Source organism: Zootoca vivipara, chromosome 8 (assembly GCF_963506605.1).
Source record: "Zootoca vivipara chromosome 8, rZooViv1.1, whole genome shotgun sequence".
Taxonomy (NCBI): domain Eukaryota; kingdom Metazoa; phylum Chordata; class Lepidosauria; order Squamata; family Lacertidae; genus Zootoca; species Zootoca vivipara.
In genome coordinates, this window is record NC_083283.1 from 46,293,812 (window position 1) to 46,312,976 (window position 19,165).

Below are 19,165 nucleotides of genomic sequence, written 5' to 3' on the forward strand. Positions count from 1 at the left end.
GATGAGTCCCTTATGTTTAAACTAGGAAGTTCAGGACTTCTCTCTTCACAGGAGTTGCTTGTATACTCATACAACACATCTAAAAACCTCTCCTCTGTAATCCTTCACCTACTATGAACTTCCTTTCTCATTTGGGTGTCAGATGTTTCTTTCTTTTTTTAATCATTTTTATTTATTTTCCAATAAAAACAGCCAATTAACATATCCATCAAATCATAATCATAATCCAATTAAAAACAATAAACTAAAATAAAAAACAACCAAATTCCAATCCTAATTATTAATTTTTTCCGGTCTTCCCATAGTCTGGACCTCTGAAGTATATCTCCAATATCTTTGTTCCTTCCTTCCTTTTTGTTGTTCTCATATTTTCCACATTCCGATCTTAACGCTTTAAAGTTCTCCGTCCCTGGCTATGTGATTCTCAATCATGTCAGAAATCATATATCCTTTCATCCATCGAGTACAGCTTTATTTGTGTATATATATTTTTTCAACTGTTTATTTGCCAGCACAGCTTTTCCTGACTTCATTCCAATCTTCCAATCCAGGCTGTTGTCCAAGTCTATTATTTAAAGTTTAATGACACACCAACTCCCAAATTGTTAAATTATTCCAATCCAGGCTATTGTCCAAGCCAGTCGTTTGAGCATACTGTTTGCAATATTGCAATGTAAATGAACTGTATTCCGCAGATATAAGTCATTTGACGATCGAGCAGCTTTCCCGGAGACCACACAACCCACCCACCGGGGCCCTAGAAGTGGGGTTGCTAGATGGGTGTCAGATGTTTCTAAGTGCTATTAGCTTCCTGTACTGCTCAAAGGGAGGACACACTGTAACTTGAAAGAAAGCTATTCTCCTCCTTCCTCAGCTTATTCCTTGCCTCCAAACCACTTGATTCAGCTTTTCTTGCTGACTTGTAATTTTCCCAGTCTCCCATATTGGCTAGTCTAGTGTGTGTAGTTTTTTATTTTATTTCTGTCCAATTTGTTGGCCTTTTTGGTAGCAATATCTTCCTTTGGTCTTCAGAACATAATATGGTAAGAAAATAAAATGATAAACATAAGACAAGATTGCTGGATCAGGCTGTCTAGTCCAGCATCCTTTTCCTGTACTGGCCAACCAGATGCTTGTGGGAAGTTTGCAAGTGGGACATGAGTGCAACAGCAGTCTGGCCACCTGTGATTGTCAGCATGTGGCGTCTCCACCCCCATTGTTCTGCCCGGACACTGAGGGCCAGCGCCAAGGGCCTTCTGGTGGTTCCCTTGCTGTGAGAAGACAAGAAGACCAGGCAGAGGGCCTTCTCGATAGTGGCACCCGCCCTGTGGAACACCCTCCCACCAGATGTCAAAGAGAGAAACAACTACCAGACTTTTCGAAGACATCTGAAGGCAGCCCTGTTTAGGGAAGCTTTTAATGTTTGACGGACGATTGTATTTTAATATTTTGTTGGAAGCTGCCCAGAGTGGCAGATGGGTGGGGTATAAATAATAAATTATTATTATTATTCAGAAGCATACTGACCAATATAGAGCTAAAGTTACCATGAGGTTAGATTGCAGTACATCAGTGTAAGTGTATCTGTGAAGTGCTACAGTTCCAGTTACTTCTTCTGTTTTCCTTTCTCCTTTTTATTATTAGAGTTGTAAAAGTGTACCACCATTGGAGAAGACTATTAAATTGCTTCCCAGTAGCTCTGTTGCAAGATTACAGATTTTTAGCATTGAGGGAGAAAAAGCTATGCAGATCCAACACCAGGATGAAATCAACTGGGTTGCAGGTGATGTGATGCAGAATCTCATCTTCCAAATGTATGATGAAGGGGACAGAGAAATATTAATCACTCCCACGCTGGCCGAGAAAGTTAAGGTTGGTATTTTCAGGACATTAAAACTTTGATTCAACATAAACATTAGTTTTATGATCATGCAGTACCGTATTAACGAGAAGAGGAAAGGTTGCCATAACAAAAATACTATAAAAATGTTTGCTTTGTTTACACCAGTATTTTCCATTGCTTTTTTGAAGGAATTCAACCTAAGCTGTGTGAGGAAGTGGGATATATCATGTTAACATGACATCTGAAGGGCACATTTTCCATAGCTGTTCCATAGTTTATTTACATAATTCAAATTTCTAGGCTTCCTCAGGGGAAGTAACAACAGACATATGTATATGCTCCTAGGCCATCAAACCATGTTTCTGAATAAGACTCAACCATGAGTTAAAATAGCACTAAGAAATTTAAATTATGGCTGAAAATATATAGAGAGAATAGCATATATTGAGAGCCAGTGTAATATAGAAGACTAGCTGGGCCAGTCATCCCGTTTCAACCTAACAGGGTTCTTGTGAGGCTAAAACAGACAACGGGAGAAGCATGTCACTTGGAGATCCTTGGAGGAAAGATAGCTTAATTATAGTAATGTGGGAGGTCTTCCCAACTCAGAAGCTCCACAAATTCATTGTGCCAACGGAATACAGCAGTATCTGCCAAGCATTTTGACATGGTTTGAAAGTGAATATCGTAGCTGTGAAGAAATCCCGGAGCTTAGGGAAAGTCATTGTATATCAATGGATCCAATTGGCTTCCAGAGAGTGGTAGGGGATGTTTTATCCCATGTTGATGGCCTTTCAGCTGATTCCCTGGTGGCCCGCTGGAATGTGGAGTTAACCAGGGCTATTGACTGTCTGGCTCCGAAGCGCCCTCTCCGATTGCATGGAGCCTGGACAGCCCCGTGGTTTTCCCGGAGCTGAGGGTGATGAAACAATCGCTGAGACGGCTAGAGCGCCGGTGGCGGAAAATTCATTCTGAATCAGACCGGACACGGGTTAGAGCTCAACATCAAGCCTACCAAGTGGCAATGGCGACGGCGAAGAGGACCTTCTTCGCCGTTTCTATTGCATCTGCAGAAAACAGCAGCAGGATACTTTTTCAGGTGGTTCGCAATCTATCAGAACCACCTTCATCATCGGGGCCTCGTAGGGACCCCAAGATCTCCTGCAATGCTTTTGCAAAGTTTTTTGCAGATAAAGTCGCTCAGATTTGGAAGGAGGTAGACTCCACCGTGGGAGCAGGGCCAGGGCGGGAGAGTGCTAGAGCTCTGTCTAGTCATGTTATATGGGATCAATTCCAATCTGTTACCTCCGAGGATGTGGACAGGCTGCTTGGACGAGTGAAACTGACCACCTGTCTCCTTGATCCTTGCCCATCCTGGCTAATAAAAGCAAGCCGGGAAGGGCTGGGCGATGGGCTCCGCGGGGTGGTGAATGCTTCCCTCTACGAAGGAGCCTTTCCAGACCCACTGAAAGAGACGGTCATTAAACCGCTTCTTAAAAAAACATCTCTAGACCCAGCCAATATGGCCAACTATCGCCCAGTCTCAAATCTTCCATTCTTGGGCAAGGTGATTGAGCGGGTGGTTGCTGAACAACTCCAAGCACGCCTGGAAGATGTGGACCATTTGGATCCCTTCCAATCGGGATTCAGGCCTCACCATGGGACTGAAACTGCCTTGGTCTCGCTGGTCGATGATCTCCGGCGAGCTAGGGACAAAGGTGAGAGCTGTTTCCTAGTTCTGCTGGATCTCTCAGCGGCCTTTGACACCATCGACCATAACATCCTTCTGGACCATCTAGAGGGGCTGGGAGATGGGGGTACTGTCATACAGTGGTTCCGCTCCTTCCTCCTGGGCCGTGTTCAGAAAGTGGTGTTGGGGGATGAGTGTTCAAACCCCTGGGCACTCACTTGTGGGGTGCCTCAGGGTTCCGTTCTCTCCCCCATGCTTTTTAGTATATATGAAGCCGCTGGGAGAGATCATCAGGGGTTTTGGGCTGGGTGTTCATCAGCATGCAGATGACACCCAGCTCTACCTCTCTTTTAAATCAGAACCAGTCAAGGCAGTGAAGGTCCTGTGTGAGTGCCTGGAGGCGGTTGCAGGATGGATGGCGGCTAACGGATTGAGGTTGAATCCTGACAAGACTGAAGTACTGTTTTTGGGGGACAGGAGGCGGGCAGGTGTGGAGGACTCCCTGGTCCTGAATGGGATAACTGTGCCCCTGAAGGACCAGGTGCGCAGCCTGGGAGTCATTTTGGACGCACAGCTGTCCATGGAGGCACAGGTTAATTCTGTGTCCAGGGCGGCTGTCTACCAGCTCCATCTGGTACGCAGGCTTAGACCCTACCTGCCCGCACACTGTCTCACCAGAGTGGTGCATGCTCTGGTTATCTCCCGCTTGGACTACTGCAATGCGCTCTACATGGAGCTACCTTTGAAGGTGACCCGGAAACTGCAATTAATCCAGAATGCGGCAGCTAGACTAGTGACTGGGAGTGGCCGCCGGGACCACATAACACCAGTCCTGAGAGATCTACACTGGCTCCCAGTACGTTTCCAAGCACAATTCAAAGTGTTGGTACTGACCTTTAAAGCCCTAAACGGCCTCGGTCCTGTATACCTGAAGGAGCGTCTCCACCCCCACCATTCAGCCCAGACACTGAGACCCAGCACCGAGGGCCTTCTGGCAGTTCCCTCATTGCAAGAATTGAGGTTACAGGGAACCAGACAGAGGGCCTTCTCAGTAGTGGCATCCACCCTGTGGAACGCCCTCCCAGCAGATGTCAAGGCAATAAACAACTATTTTACATTTAGAAGACAACTGAAGGCGGCCCTGTTTAGGGAAGTTTTTAATGTTTGATGCTGTACTGTTTTTAATATTTGGTTGGAAGCCGCCCAGAGTGGCTGGGGAAACCCAGCCAGATGGGTGGGGTATAAATAATAAATTATTATTATTATTATTATTATTATTATTATTATTATTATTATTATATCAGGCGTACAAGAGGCTGTACTATGGCCATTTTAAAATTTTCTTCACAAGCTGGAAAGTCTAAATTTTTAGCTCTAGTTTTGCTCCACACAGAGTTTAAGCTTTGATCAGAGTGCCACAAAACTAGAAATTCAAGCATAACAGGGTTCAAATGAAGAAGGCTTTTAAGTATGTTAATAATTCAACCATTTCCACTACTTTTTGTATGCCAGTGAAGACTGCACATGGCAATCATGTTTATGGATATCAAACATTTAAGGGACATTTTGCAGTATACTGATGGCAGTAAAATATCAGATTTTAAAATTGAATGCTTTTAGGCAGCGGAGTCATATAAGATGAACAAACACTGGACAACTACTCCAGTGATCTACCGTCTCTCTAAATACTGGTGTTGACCTATAAAACGCTAAACGGTCAGCATATAGCACATACCAGGGCCCACTGACCCATGTTCCATCATGAACTTTAAGGCTAAACATAGTCCTTTCTGACACCCACCACCCCACAATCAATCATCTGTTCCACAGGTGATAATACCCAGATCTTTGCAGGCAGAAATGCATGTAGAGGCTTTTGCTATGTAAGAGGAATGTGGACTCCTAGCTGTGTATGGGGATGATGGGCAGAAGGAGTGCAGTCTCTCGGCAGAGCTTAGACAAAATACATATTGAATGAGGGTATAAATGTCAATGAGGCTGCTCATGCCACAGATCTTCTCTCGCCTCAAATCTTGTCTACTCTATGACAGCTTACGGGTCATGTTGGATTTCTCTCTATGTCCTGACAGCTTCAAGAACCTGAGCAGAAACTATTTAACACACAGTAGTGAATTGATATGGTGATGTTTTAATCTGACCAAGCCATGAGTATATTTGGATTTATGCTATTTAATGTTTTAAAAGTTTCAGTAATCTGGGTTTTTTCCGTATTTTGGAGCTTTTGTATTTTTGGAGTTTTGCATATTTGAAATGTATCTTCTGTTCTCTAGGATGTTGCAACAACCGTTGACAGAAAGAAAGCAAACATTATTATACTTTGTGGTAGTTAATAGATTTGCTTGAAATGAAGGTTATGGGAATGATCCAGTCCTCTCTCTGGATCATTTTTCTTGAATATGTAGGTTCCCGTATAAGCAGTCTCCCTTTCTCTCTCTTTTCTTTTTTCTTTTTCTCTCTCACTGCAGATCTGTGCATTGCTGTATGCAGGTGAGGGGCTTGTTTCCTCTGTATGCAGCACATATAATTAGTATTTAATTCCAGAAGTAATAATGATGTAAATAAAGCTGAAATTACTGGTTTAATTTTTTTTATTGAAGTCAGCCCAACATTTTGGTATCTCATTCTTAGTACTATACCAATTTTGTATTTAGCTTTATGTTACACCATAACCTAAATATTTAAACATTTTCTCTTTTTTTTTTAAAAAAAGAGGTCTTGCAATCTCTTAATTTTGTTTGTGGAGGCTAAATAAATAAATATTTAAATCTATGTCAGTAGTTGAATGGGACTGGTGCTCATGATACCAAAAGACAGTTGGCCAACAGTTAGTGCAAAATCCTATTCTTCTCACACTAATTCCATTAGTCTCTTCCAGTCCGCCAGTAAATGCCACCACCCTCCATAAGAAGTATGGGCTGTATTCAGATGTAAAAGTAAACCAGAATTTAGTCCTTGAGGAATGAGCTTGGGGTGAGGCACTGGCTCTTATTTGCCTTCCTCCAGTGTATAGTCACAAAGAAGAGATTTGAAGCTTTCACACCAGTTTCCAACTAAATCACAGTTATTCATTCCTTGAGGAAATCGTTGCCAAATTTTCCGAGGAGGGCCTTAGAATCCAAGCGAGTGGCACAATAGGCAAGGCAGGCTGTTACAGTAAGCTGAATAAATTGTAAGGCAGGATAGAATGAAAGTCTGGTAGTCCTATCTATTTGAAACATAGTACAGACAATTTGATTACTACACTTCCACAGCCTGCTTGTTCTTGTGAATAAAACCTACTCTTGCTTAAAATATTAGTGTTATTATTTTATCCCTCTCACATCAACATTTAAATTTGTATGGACTTCATTGAGTGAATAGGATTTTATCATTAGTGCACTTGTAATAGCTGCAGAGAAGCTAAATTTGTATTTCAATCAAATAATTTTATCCTCTAAAAAAATGGCCATAAAATAACTACTATTACCTATACTTGTTGTTTAAAAGTGGGATAATGTGTATTACGTAGTCAGAGACCCTGTTATTTTTAAATTTTTGTTACAAAAATAAGCAGTCATGTTATTTTTACACCTGACACATTCTATTGAAAATATTTTTGTTTACTAGGTAAATTGGACTCCAAAGATTAATAGAGAACAGTTGGTTAGTGGCCTATTACCTGATGTGAAGGTACCAACATCTGTAAATGATGTGCGCTATTGTGTAGTTTCATTCCATGATGGGCATGTATCTTTGGAAAGTGCGTTCACAATAAGGTTTGTATATTTTCCTCAGTTGTAGTTCTGTTACAAAGTTTGCTCAGTGGCTGTTTCTGTTGGTTACCGCATATAAAAACATGTTTGCTGTTATTGGTAACAACTTTTAAGTCTGTAAATATCAGTATACAATCAATAATATATTAGACATTAAGAGCTTCAAAGTGACTGCACTGCAAAAGCATAGCATGCAGATGCACAAAACAGCCAGTTCTAAAATAAGTCATTATAATGATGTTGATCGTGATACTTACACTCTGAGTGCTGTGATACATGGAATAACCTTAGTGTTGTGTGAAGTATATATTGCTTAAAATTCACTTTTGCTAAATAAATATTTGATCTGCACATGTATATATGATATTATATATATATATATATATATATATATATATATATATATATATATGTATATATGTATATATGTATATATGATATGTATATATGATATGTATATATATGATGCGTATTTATAGTTGGGAAATTAGCTCTAAAGCATATATAGCTGTAAAACATAATAAGGCATCTAGGAACCCACCAAATGTCACCTTGTTGGATGATAAAGGACAGTGAGGAAGTGTTTAACATTACTCTCACCTTGAGGGGAGGGGAGCGACATGGAGGAGAGAGGCCACTGAAATATGAAGGCTTACTGCCCTGTTTCCTTGATGCCCAGACAGCCTCCTGTCTTTAAAGTGCAGGCTCCTTTCAGGCTCTGCAGCTACAAGTCCACTTCCAGACAAAAGAAAAAGAAAAAAAGAGGGAACTCAGCAAATCAGAGGAAAGTGGAGACAACACCAGGCGTATCTCAGCCAGGAGGGCATTCTGCAAATGAGCTGCCCGCTTCCATGTTGCTGCATAGTGAATCTTGTCAAGGAAGTGGTTAGTGAGAAGGGCATCTCCTAATGAGTTTAATGTTGAAACAGGAGGAGACACACTTTCAACTAAAGTCCTAAGTTACATAGGGCTTTATAGGTGTCATTGCCAGCACATTTAATTAGACCCGGTATCATATTGGCAACCAGTTAACTCTCAGGATCAGTGTTATGCAATCTTGATAGTGCAGATTGTTAGGTGGTCTAGCCTATCTGAAGCTTCTAAAACAACTTCAGGATCTGCCATAGTTTATAGTAATCCAACTGGGAGATTACCAGTGCATGAGTTACTGTGACAATGCTACTCGTGTCTGCAGACTGCCACAGCTAACCAAAGGAAATTCCTTTTCACTGCAGTCACTTGAGCCCCCAGCAACTATTTTTAATCTAGGAGCATACCCTGACTTCATAGCTATTCTGTCAAACAGAATACAACTCCATCTAGAATTGGCCATTTACGTCTTAAGAAATTGTATCTTGAAAGAATTATAGCATTTTTTCTGTTTTACTTAGAAGTCCAAATCTGTTAAGCTGTCAGTATTTGTTTCTGTAGACCACTTGCTGATGAGCCAAAACATATTAAATGCAAATTAAAAGGATCTAATACAATACAAATGGGTGAAAAACTACAAGAAGAAATTGGTAAGTACTTTACTTTTTTTCTTTTATTCCGACACAAATGTACTTGCACTGGCGTGCTTTCAAACTGCTAGGTTGGCAAGAGCTGGGACAGAGCAACGGGAGCTCACCTGGTCACAGGGATTCGAATCGCTGACCTTCGGATCAGCAAGCCCAAGAGGCTCAGTGGTTGTTTCCCACTCATTTTCCCTGCCATTTTAGCCTTTAGTTCCCTTATCTGCAGCCATACTTAGACTCTGTATTGCCTTTTTTGCTGCCTTTAGTCACAGTATCCTCTTTATTTCACCCGCTCTAAACTTTTGCTGAGTACAGTGGTACCTCAGGTTAAGAACTTAATTCATTCTGGAGGTCCATTCTTAACCTGAAACTGTTCTTAACCTGAGGTACCACTATAGCTAATGGGGCCTCCCGCTGCCACTGCCGCACAATTTCTGTTCTCATCCTGAAGCAAAGTTCTTAACTCGAGGTACTATTTCTGGGTTAGCGGAGTCTGTAACCTGAAGCGTCTGTAACCCAAGGTACCACTGTACAGCTAAAGCTTTCCAAACTGAAAGACTCCCAGTTTCCCCATGTTTATGGAGATCAGAACCAGCTGCAATTAATGCACATTCTAGCTGGCTTTAACACTTGTCTTTCCTTTACTGCGTTTATTTCCGGTGTTGTTTATTCTTGGTGTGTATGTTTAAATTGTGATTTTCTTTGGCATTACTCTTGCTGTGATCCTCTGACAATTATAAATTAATTTACCCCAAATTAATCTTTCCCATAACTTGATCTTCTAAGGAATTCATTGTAATTTTATTATCCCTAATCAATTTCCCCACCATTCAGTCCTGAGCTAGTAAACCAATGAAACACTGCCAGTTAATTGGATTCCCTCCCTTTCTTTCCTCTACAATCAATTTCAAGTACAATAAATGAGACCTTGCTGCTTAGCTCCATGTAACTTGGCCCAGAGCTTGGCCCACAGGCTGCTGCTTTCCATATCATCCAAAGCTTGGGTAGGAAAATCTAGTGGTGCACTAGTATATACAGCCATGCCCACCAATTTGCCCACCTACTCTTTTGCCTGCCATATTGGGGATTCCAGACATGAGTTCTGCTCTGCTTTGTTGTGTGGCCATTGATCACATCAATTGGTTACGTCATTTCTGGTGGCCATATTGGGAGATTCGTTTACCATCTGGCAGCCATCTTGAGTGGGACAACTTGGACAGGGTTAAGGAGATCCTGGAGAACCATCCTGGAGAACCATCTGGTTGCCATCTTCAGAGCATTGTTTACTTCCAGTAGCCATCTTTAGAATTATAAAATAAAACATAAATAATTGCAGATGGTTTCTAATTCTTCTGTTTGTTTTTCTTAAAGAGGTAATGATTACAGATCAGCATGGAAATCACATTCAAAACCTGACATCAACTTGTTTGGATTCCTTGAAAATAGCCGGTAGTGGTCTGGATAAGTCAGAATTGAGAAGTGTTTGGCAGGTATTTCTTAATACCATGTTATGTAGGATTTGCATCAGTGAAATTCATCTTATTTGGGGGGAGGGAACTTGTGCCTCTATCCCTGACACAGCTTAATAATATACAACTGATAAGAGGCAAAGGGGAGTTACTACTTTCAAGCTTGTAAGGATTCTTCGAATGATTTACCTCTATTTAGTTCTGTTTTCATGGCAAGTAAATAGGAGCCTGTTTTTCCTAGGGATGTCACCTTTGTAGTGCTATTATTCTTGGTAGCTGGCTCTTTATCCGGAACTCAAATAGTACAAAGCTTTCATAAACTTTCTAGAATGTTGTTACCTTGGGTTGAATTAATTTACTGTTTTGTCAACTCATACTGGTTGACATGGGATATATCTAACTAAGGATAAAGATGATCCACATTTATTTATTATGCCATTTAAGTGTACCATATATTATGTTGCAGCATAATATAGATTCTTCACATAATATAGAAAGTGCAGACAATCGCAGCCACTTTGCTCCTCCCAGGTCATTCTTCTGCAGGCTACACTGAGTTGTGCTGTAGTTTGGCTCTGCATGTCTGTTGAATCCAGGTTCATTGTTTAGCTCTCCCCAGACTAAACACGAGCCGCAACCAAGGTTTATTCTATGTCTTAGGGCTCATGGTTTGGGTGGGATAGCTAAGCCAGAAGCCCAGGTTCAAACAACATGCTCAGTCAGAGCATGGGAGCCTGCACACACACATGTATGCTGCTTCCTTTGCATCCCCATTATGCCGCTCAATGGAGCATTTCTGGGTAGTGCAGCGCCTTTTCCTGTCTGGCCTGAAGGAGGAGCAGAACTGATGGTAGTTTGCTGTAACTTGTTTGGAAAGCTTTTTGAGGATAAAATTGCTTGCGTCCACCTTTACTCAGCTGTTACAGCAGATGCATCTCAAGGGGTGTCCAGAACACTGTCTAGCCCTGCTGTGTTGGATGAGTGCCAGTTGGTAAGGCTTGAGCAGGTGGACAAGGGGTTTAAATTGCAGAGTGGTAAGAGCAGAAAATAATCAAAACCCCATATGCCATAAATAGAAGCTTGTCTATCATTCCACTTTTATAATCAAATAACTTTATGAGATCAAAATCCTATTGGTTTTTTAAATGTTGTTATGTGTTTCTTTATAGGCAGATACACAAACTATTTGTGTCACAGGAATCAGGTTTAAACCTGGTCCTCCTGGAACCAAAGAACTGTGTTTTGCTTGGCGTGAATTTTCTCATTTCTTGAGACTAAATTTAACTGCAGGACCTCCAGCTAAATTGGTGCTTGTGGACTGGACAGAGTTAGAAAACGTAAGTAACTCTGCATCATGTAATACCAGCAATAGTCTCCATACCTCTGGGAAATAGAGAGGAGAGGCATGAACATAATGTTACAGTGTTTCGCTGATATTAAATACTTCTGAAACTTTAACATGGTCTCTGGCGTGAAAGGAGACATTGAAACAAAAAGAGTAACTTGTATGAAAATAATGTTTCTGACTGGAGTTTCTCATAACTGGCTCTTCTTCATAAGTAAGCGGTTGATGAAATGGCTTATGATCTCTGTACGTTTTGCAGCTAAATTGCATTACACACCTGAAATATTGTCTCATTCCTTATATACCAAACCAATCACTGCGGCTTGCAGGAGGGGGCATCCTTCAGATACTGTACCATCTTAATAGAAGGGTACATTCCACACAATGTGATAATTGGGCCTTTAGTGGGGCAGCACTTACCTCTTGAAATTCCATCCCTTTACAGTACATATCAGACAGGCATCTGTTGAAGATTTTCCTCTTTTAACAATTCTCCTGAGTAGAGTTTTTTAGCCCTGTTGGATTCTGAATTGCATTTGAAATGTTTTACACACAAACACACACATGCATATATGAAACACTTTTATATATTAATCTATTCTATATGTATGTTTTTACTGTATTGTTAAATCACTTTGAAATGCTTCATAAATAATAAACAAATAATACTACAGGTTTAAATAGCAATAATTTTTTGAACTGCTTCTAGCCTGTGTCAGTGATTAATGGCAAAGAACTACAGAAGCCACTTATAGTCCAGCTGTATGATCAGTGGAATAACCCATCTTCTGAACCCGATGTCAAAATCAACCTTTTAAAGGCTGGGAACTTAAAGGTAATTGCCTTTGAATTCATAGATCTCATTGGAATATATCATTGTACAAGACACCCAAAATACAGAATGTTGTTAAAATGCATTCATCTGCATAGTGTCAGCACTTTATATGAGGTCAAGTCCTTACCTCAGGGATCTTACAATCTAAAATCTGACATAGAGGAGACATCCAGAGGCACTGAAAAATAGGGTAAGAATGTAGTAATTGTTGCATTAGATATTTATTCTTAATTACAATAGGGTATGGGAACTCGGGGTTATGCTAAAAGCCCTGTGGAAAAGGTGAGTCTTGAGGGATTTGGAAGAAGTGAGCAGGAAGTGTACATTTATAAGATACACCTCACTTTTTTAAATGCTTAGATTCCTAGCATATGTGTTTTTAAACAATACGTTTAAAAACACAGAATATATTTGGATAGATAGACAACACTTTGAAAGTTATCATTTTATACTGTTTTAGGGATTGAAATAAAACTCATAATGTATTGCTCTATGCCAGATAATCTTGTGAATTGAGTGACTACAAGCTCACTGCCAGGTTATTCAACTTTAAAAAAGAGACAGTTGACAGTCCATTGGCCATGTCTGACCCACCAGTTGTCCATCTGATGACTAGAGCTTCTCTTTAGCTGGAGCCACACACCAGTCTGACTCCAGGGAAAAAGAGAGTAATAGTTGGAAATATAGGGGTTTGTTGTTTAATGATTCTTTTAAGTTTCCCGTTATAAATAGCATTGTAACATAGAAGTAGCATCCCTAATCCTTAAGTGTTTGCTATATGCTGGGAAGGTAAAGCATCTTAACTATGGAAATACATGGAAAACTTAAATAGGAAATTTGCTAATTTGTAATAGCTAAATCATTATCAGTGCTTCTTAGTCATTCATTAATGGGGAGAAAATCAATTTTCTTGTCAGATTATTCCTTCAAACCAGCAGCATAAAACAGATGAAAATGGCAGAGCAAATTTCGGAGTTCTTAGCATTCATGCTCCTAGGTAAGTGATTGAAAACTCTTACATTAATCAGAAAATGGTTGGAATCGTTTGCAGGCCCAATTTAAAGCGTTGGTTTTCTCCCCATATGAACCAACCCAGACGCTCTGATTATCATCAGAGGCCCTGCTTCATGGGGCCCTTCTCCACAAGAGATCTGAAGGGTGGCAACATGAGAATGGGCCTTTTCTGTGGCGACCCCATTTGTGGAATGCTGTCCCAAGGGAGGCTTGCCTGGCACCTTCATTACATATAATTAGGCACCAGGCAAAAACCTTCCTCTTCAACCAGGCCTTTGGCTGTTAGTTAATCTATGACATTTTAAATGTGTGATGGAGGGGGTGTTATTGCTTCTTTGCTATTATGTCATGTGTTTCTTTGTTGAAACCTGCCTTGGGATCTTTGGGCAAAGGGAGGTACATAAATTTAATAAATTATTATTATTATAAAAATCAGATACCCTTAAAGGCCTGAAAGAACAGGGTGGACTTGCCTGGTCCTTCTCACTATTCTGATAAGTAGCAGCAACAGCTCTGCAGCTCTGCTCCACCTTGCGAGCTATTCCTAAAAAAAAAGAGAGAGTTAAAAGCGATGCAGCATGGCTTGTGGGGGGAAACTGAATATTTGTGCACTTCAGATATGCTTCCCAGCAGTTGTCAGTCTAATCTGGAAGGCACCCAGAAAAGGACGTCCAGTGAAAAATTTAATTAACAGGAAACATTCATTAAAGAAAAATTCTTTCAAATGCCTCAAGTCGCAAGCCAATCTAGGGTTTTATTGGCCAAGCTAGGCACCTTGAATTGAGTAAATATGTTTTGACCCGGACATAACACAGTTCCCAGTTAAAAGTGTGATGATTGCATTCTGCACCAGTTGCAGTTTCCAGTCTTCAAGTGCCTCTTCACTCTCCATGAAGAAGTAGCCTTCTCCTACACCCAACTATGTCATTGGAGGCACAGGTGCCCTTGGCAACTAAGAGTCCCTTTCACCAGCTTTGGCTAGTGTCACGGGACAGCCAGGAAACGCCCTTGAGTTTTTTTGAGGGGGGGGGGAAGAGTCAGAACAGGAACAGTCAGAAGGAGAAGATCAGGAAGTGACGGAAGAGACAGAGGGGGAGGGGGGGCTAGCCAAGAGGTGTCAAGGCTCTCCGATGCTGAAGGAGACCCTCAGCACCACACAGGCAGTTCAGGGACAGAGGGAGAGACGGTGCCTTCGGCACAGGAAAGAAGAGGGTTAAAACGTAGAGATCAGAGATGTCTCACAATAGTTCCACGCTTGCTATGCTGGAGAAGAAGTCGGAGAAAGCCACTCCCCGAATCCGATCCCTCAGACTCGGACACATGAGTTGTAACTGCGCTGTTCGTATATATGTAAAATAAAGGACTGTAAATATCTCTCGTGAGTGAGCAGAGGGTGATTATTGCAAAGAGTAGCTGCCACCTTAACAGCTGGTAAGGCAGGTGTGGCTGTTTCTGAATTACTGCAATGTGCTCTGTTTGGGGCTACCCTTGAGATCTTACATTTTTATTTATTAAATGTTTGTATCTCTCTTCATCTGAAGATCACAGAGCAGTATGTAATATAAAACACAAAAATACACACCATAATAGCAAACAAAAACAATACCCTCCAACACACAGTTTAAAAGGCCATAATTTATTTAATTAGCCAAAGGCCTAGGAGAAGATAATGTTTTTGCCTGGCACATAAAGATACATAACGAGGGTGCCATTATCTGAATTGAATTTCAGATATTTCCCCCTCTTAAAATCCATTACTGACTCTAGTCACTTGTTCAAAATGCACATGGCTACACCTCGATCCAATGAAAATGAAAAGTGTAATCCACATATTTATAGCATTCAGTTCTAAAACTCTGAACAACCTCTCTCATTGGCTTCATACAGATGTAGTGGAAAAGCTATACTTTTTTTTAGGTTTGTTGAAATGTTTTGGACAAAGAGGTATATTGGAGTTTAACCACAATTTTGTTTTGCAGGGGAGAGCACACATTGCAATTTAAAGCCACATACAACAAGAACACACTAAACTGTGCAGTTATCAGATTAAACGTTCAGCCTGACCCCGAGAGACCTGTACGTTTGAATGTCAAGTATGACACAAATGCTACCCTTCTAGCTGGAAACACCTTTCCTGGTGAGTTTTTGTTTGTGACATTTTAATCCAACCATATGTAAGGTCTTTACCATTTTTAGTTTTGTAACCATAGCTATATACAGCTTGGGAAAGTATAAAATTCATGTATAAAATGGGTTTAGAACTCAGTTTGTGAAGACCTGTCTACAAATTCAGCATGGCCCATGGCTAAGTTGCTGTGATGTTACATTTTCATAATTATGTAATTGCTGAAGCATTTATGTGGAGCACTAATATCGTTGGTTTATAAGTGAACACCCTAGCAGTAGGTAGTAACATCTCTGGTATGTAACAGTTAATCATTTTCAGGAAGTGGATCTAATTATCTTGCAGGTTTCCACTTGCATGCCTGTCTAGGAAAGGGCTGGAATTCAGTGGTAGAGTACATGCATTGCATGCAGAATGTTCAGCTCCTTGCTCCTCTAAGTTTTGCTGAGAAAGACAGCTGTCTGAAATCTTAGAGAGCCTCAGTCAGTGTAAGACAGTACTGAGCTAGATGGGACCAATGGTCTGGCTCAGCATAAGATAGCTTCCTAATATTTCAGAACATTTTAATTTTGAAATGTAAAACAGAACTTTAGCGAGAAAGATCCATATGCTTTTTTCTCCCCACAGATTTCATCATTAGTGTTATTTCTGAAGCTGATAACATTATTAAAAATATAAGCCCAGGAAGAATTTATATGAAAATGTGGGAAGGTAGTAGAACTGTACCACTAAATGTAAGTAAAATTCTCTACCTTGTAGCTACTGAGTCAGGTTCAAGGTCTTGCTGTTGACATTTAAAGCCCCAAACAACTTTCAAAGACTTGATATGATTACCCAAGCTTTCCTGGACTCCTACTTTTTTAATCTCCTTTCATGGACTGCTAATTTTAATCTATACATATTATTATGTTTTTACTTTATTATTTAAAAGTCTTGTTTGAATAATGTTGATTTTTACATGAACTGTTATTGATATTTTTTATCTGATTATATATTATGTAAACAGCTTAGTTTTTTATAGTTACAGGTAGGTATCTGAAGAAGTGTGCATGCACACAAAAGCTCATACCTATGACAAACTTAGTTGGTCTCTAAGGTGCTACTGGAAGGAATTTTTTAGTTTTTTTATAGATATACAGTGCATATTTTATAAATAACTGTTAATATATGAAAGTGTGGAGCAAATAGCTTACACGAGCACCACATTGGTGCTGTTTTAAATAGTTATACATGACAGCTATTTAAACTCAGCGTATGGGATTGGTTATCTCCCCTATGTCACTGAAGATATTTAATAATCAAAGCATATGGTAATACAGTGAACCATTCCACTTGAAATGGTCTTCCATGTATTATTAATCACATAATGGTAGCAATTTTATGCTGCTCCAACATGGCAACCATGTCATGTCAGCCAGTCTTGTTGTTTGGAGGGCTTAAAGTGAACTTGACTTCTATTCCTTTTGTTAGACTGTGGGGTTTAATCCAGAGTGGTGTTAAGCAGCAAGTCCTGCCGGTGCAAGGACAAGTGCACGACAACTTCTTCAGGGCAGGGCAGATTTGGAGAGGGCATAGAGCACATGCAGGGCAAGTGAAGGCACTCTGTTGTGCAAGCTGAAATCCCTGTGCTGATGGGACACATCAATTTGAATACTACCTATGATCTATTGAAAGCATGTTTTTGATAGCAAAAGGACCAAATGGCAGAAACCAATAAATTTCATAGTACAGTGGTACCTCTGGTTACGAACTTAATTCGTTCTGGAGGTCCGTTCTTAACCTGAAACCATTCTTAACCTGAGGTACCACTTTAGCTAATGGGGGCTCCTGCTGCCACCATGCCACTGGCGCGCGATTTCTGTTCTCATCCTGAGGTAAAGTTCTTAACCCAAGGTACTACTTCCGCGTTAGCGGAGTCTGTAACCTGAAGTGTTTGTAACCCGAGGTGTTTGTAACCCAAGGTACCACTGTAGAAGGAGAGTGAAGGATTGAGGGAACCACACAATAACATCTTTACTTAGTTAATGAAGTGCCTTTCTTTAAAGCCCAGTTCTATTTATTCTGCTTGTCTGTTCATATTTAACAAAGTTATCTTTAAAATTAAACATATGTGATCCCTTGTAATTTCTTTTTAAGGTTACAACATACGGCTGTACCAAAACAAATGATGATGACAGTAGCCTTTTTTACTTCAGGTAAACAAATTTGGTAGGGCTCTAAATGGTTTTGTCATAGCTTAGAAGAAGCAAAATGTCAAAGATATTAAACCAATACTGTAGTCACTTTATCACTGAAGGCAGTGTGGTAGCTGTGTAGAAATAATATTTTTAAATGTGTTTACTGGGACAGGATTTGTACTATATACAGTGTATAAAATTCCTGCATTTTGGGGTTATGTAAACAGTGATGTTTCAGCTACTAAGTATTCATTGGTAATTGGCAGTTGTCACTTAACTAGTTGCATAAGACTGGTCTGGGAAAAGCTGGGTTCTTTTTAAACTGAGTTAGATTGCAAAATTTCACTTCTGATTGGCTTGTTGGATAGAAATTCTTTGTCACTCATTGGATAGGGCAAGTGTTCTGATGGGGGTGTAGAATTTTGAGCCACTCAAATCTAATTGGTTGAAGGGTGGGCTGGCTAGAACATAAGTAGGCTAATTTTGACCGTCCAGGGAAAAAAGCATGACTGCCTGAGGCTGCTGGCCAGAAGAGGAAAGGAAGAAGGAAGTTTGGAGTTGAAGCAGGTGGAAGCCAGGCAAGTGGCTATTGAATCTATTGTTAGGAAGAAGCTTGGAAATACAGTCTTCTCCCAAAAGAGCTAAATTACTGGCTTAAGTCAAAGATTGAAAGAGAGGCCATCAAAGGCCAGTAAGCAGGAGTTGAGCAAGGAGCTACTGGAGCCAACCAGAGAGAAAACTGCCTGAAAGCCTGGCTCGGAGAAAACCAGCAGAAGTCCTCTGTAACTGATGGTGGTGAGACTGACTGATTTGGGGAGAAATCACTAAATGTAATTGGTATATGAGTTTGATAGGTAAAGGAACCAAGTTTTTACAAGCCAGTCTTATGTAAGCTTCTGTATTAGCAAGTAACTGTCATTTATAATAAGAGTAACCCTATAAAAGCAAATACAAGCCTTAAAGAAACGGTAACCAATTTACGTATAGTATTCACCTTCAATCAATCACAGAATAGTGAACTGCCCTCTACCCGGGGGTCTCAAGGCAGTTCACAGAATAAAGATATTGATTGAAGGTGAATACTAAATTTAAATTGGGACCCCCGGGTACAGGGCGGTATATAAATTCAATAATAATAATAATTTATTCTTATAGTCAGAATTTACCTTGTTTTCCTTTATAGTTAATAATAAAGGACAACAAAGTGAAGCTGCTGGTTTGTACCTTGTCTAAAGTAACACAGCTACTGGGTTATAAATTAAGGTTTTTGTAAACGTCGTAGTAAAGATATAGGGGGGCAACAGTTACAAGATTTGAAATATAAGCACAAAGGTAGGAATAAAATAGGAACCCCTTCACACCACCAGAGAATAAGCAGTT

General features: G+C 40.3%; 1 protein-coding gene across 3 annotated transcripts in view; it reads left to right on the forward strand.

Moving 5' to 3' along the window:
- SMCHD1 (structural maintenance of chromosomes flexible hinge domain containing 1) overlaps positions 1 to 19,165 on the forward strand; it is a 66,646-nt gene that overhangs the window by 24,847 nt on the left and 22,634 nt on the right. For all 3 annotated transcript variants that reach the window (XR_004693201.2, XM_035125048.2, XM_035125049.2), the window contains 10 exons: positions 1,645 to 1,872; positions 7,161 to 7,309; positions 8,738 to 8,826; positions 10,192 to 10,310; positions 11,459 to 11,626; positions 12,344 to 12,469; positions 13,387 to 13,466; positions 15,463 to 15,620; positions 16,236 to 16,342; positions 17,745 to 17,803. Coding sequence is in view for 2 of the 3 variants with exons in the window: in XM_035125048.2 (XP_034980939.2) it covers positions 1,645 to 1,872; positions 7,161 to 7,309; positions 8,738 to 8,826; positions 10,192 to 10,310; positions 11,459 to 11,626; positions 12,344 to 12,469; positions 13,387 to 13,466; positions 15,463 to 15,620; positions 16,236 to 16,342; positions 17,745 to 17,803 (1,283 nt within the window). In the remaining variant the exon portion in view is untranslated. The remainder of the gene's footprint in view (positions 1 to 1,644; positions 1,873 to 7,160; positions 7,310 to 8,737; positions 8,827 to 10,191; positions 10,311 to 11,458; positions 11,627 to 12,343; positions 12,470 to 13,386; positions 13,467 to 15,462; positions 15,621 to 16,235; positions 16,343 to 17,744; positions 17,804 to 19,165) is intronic.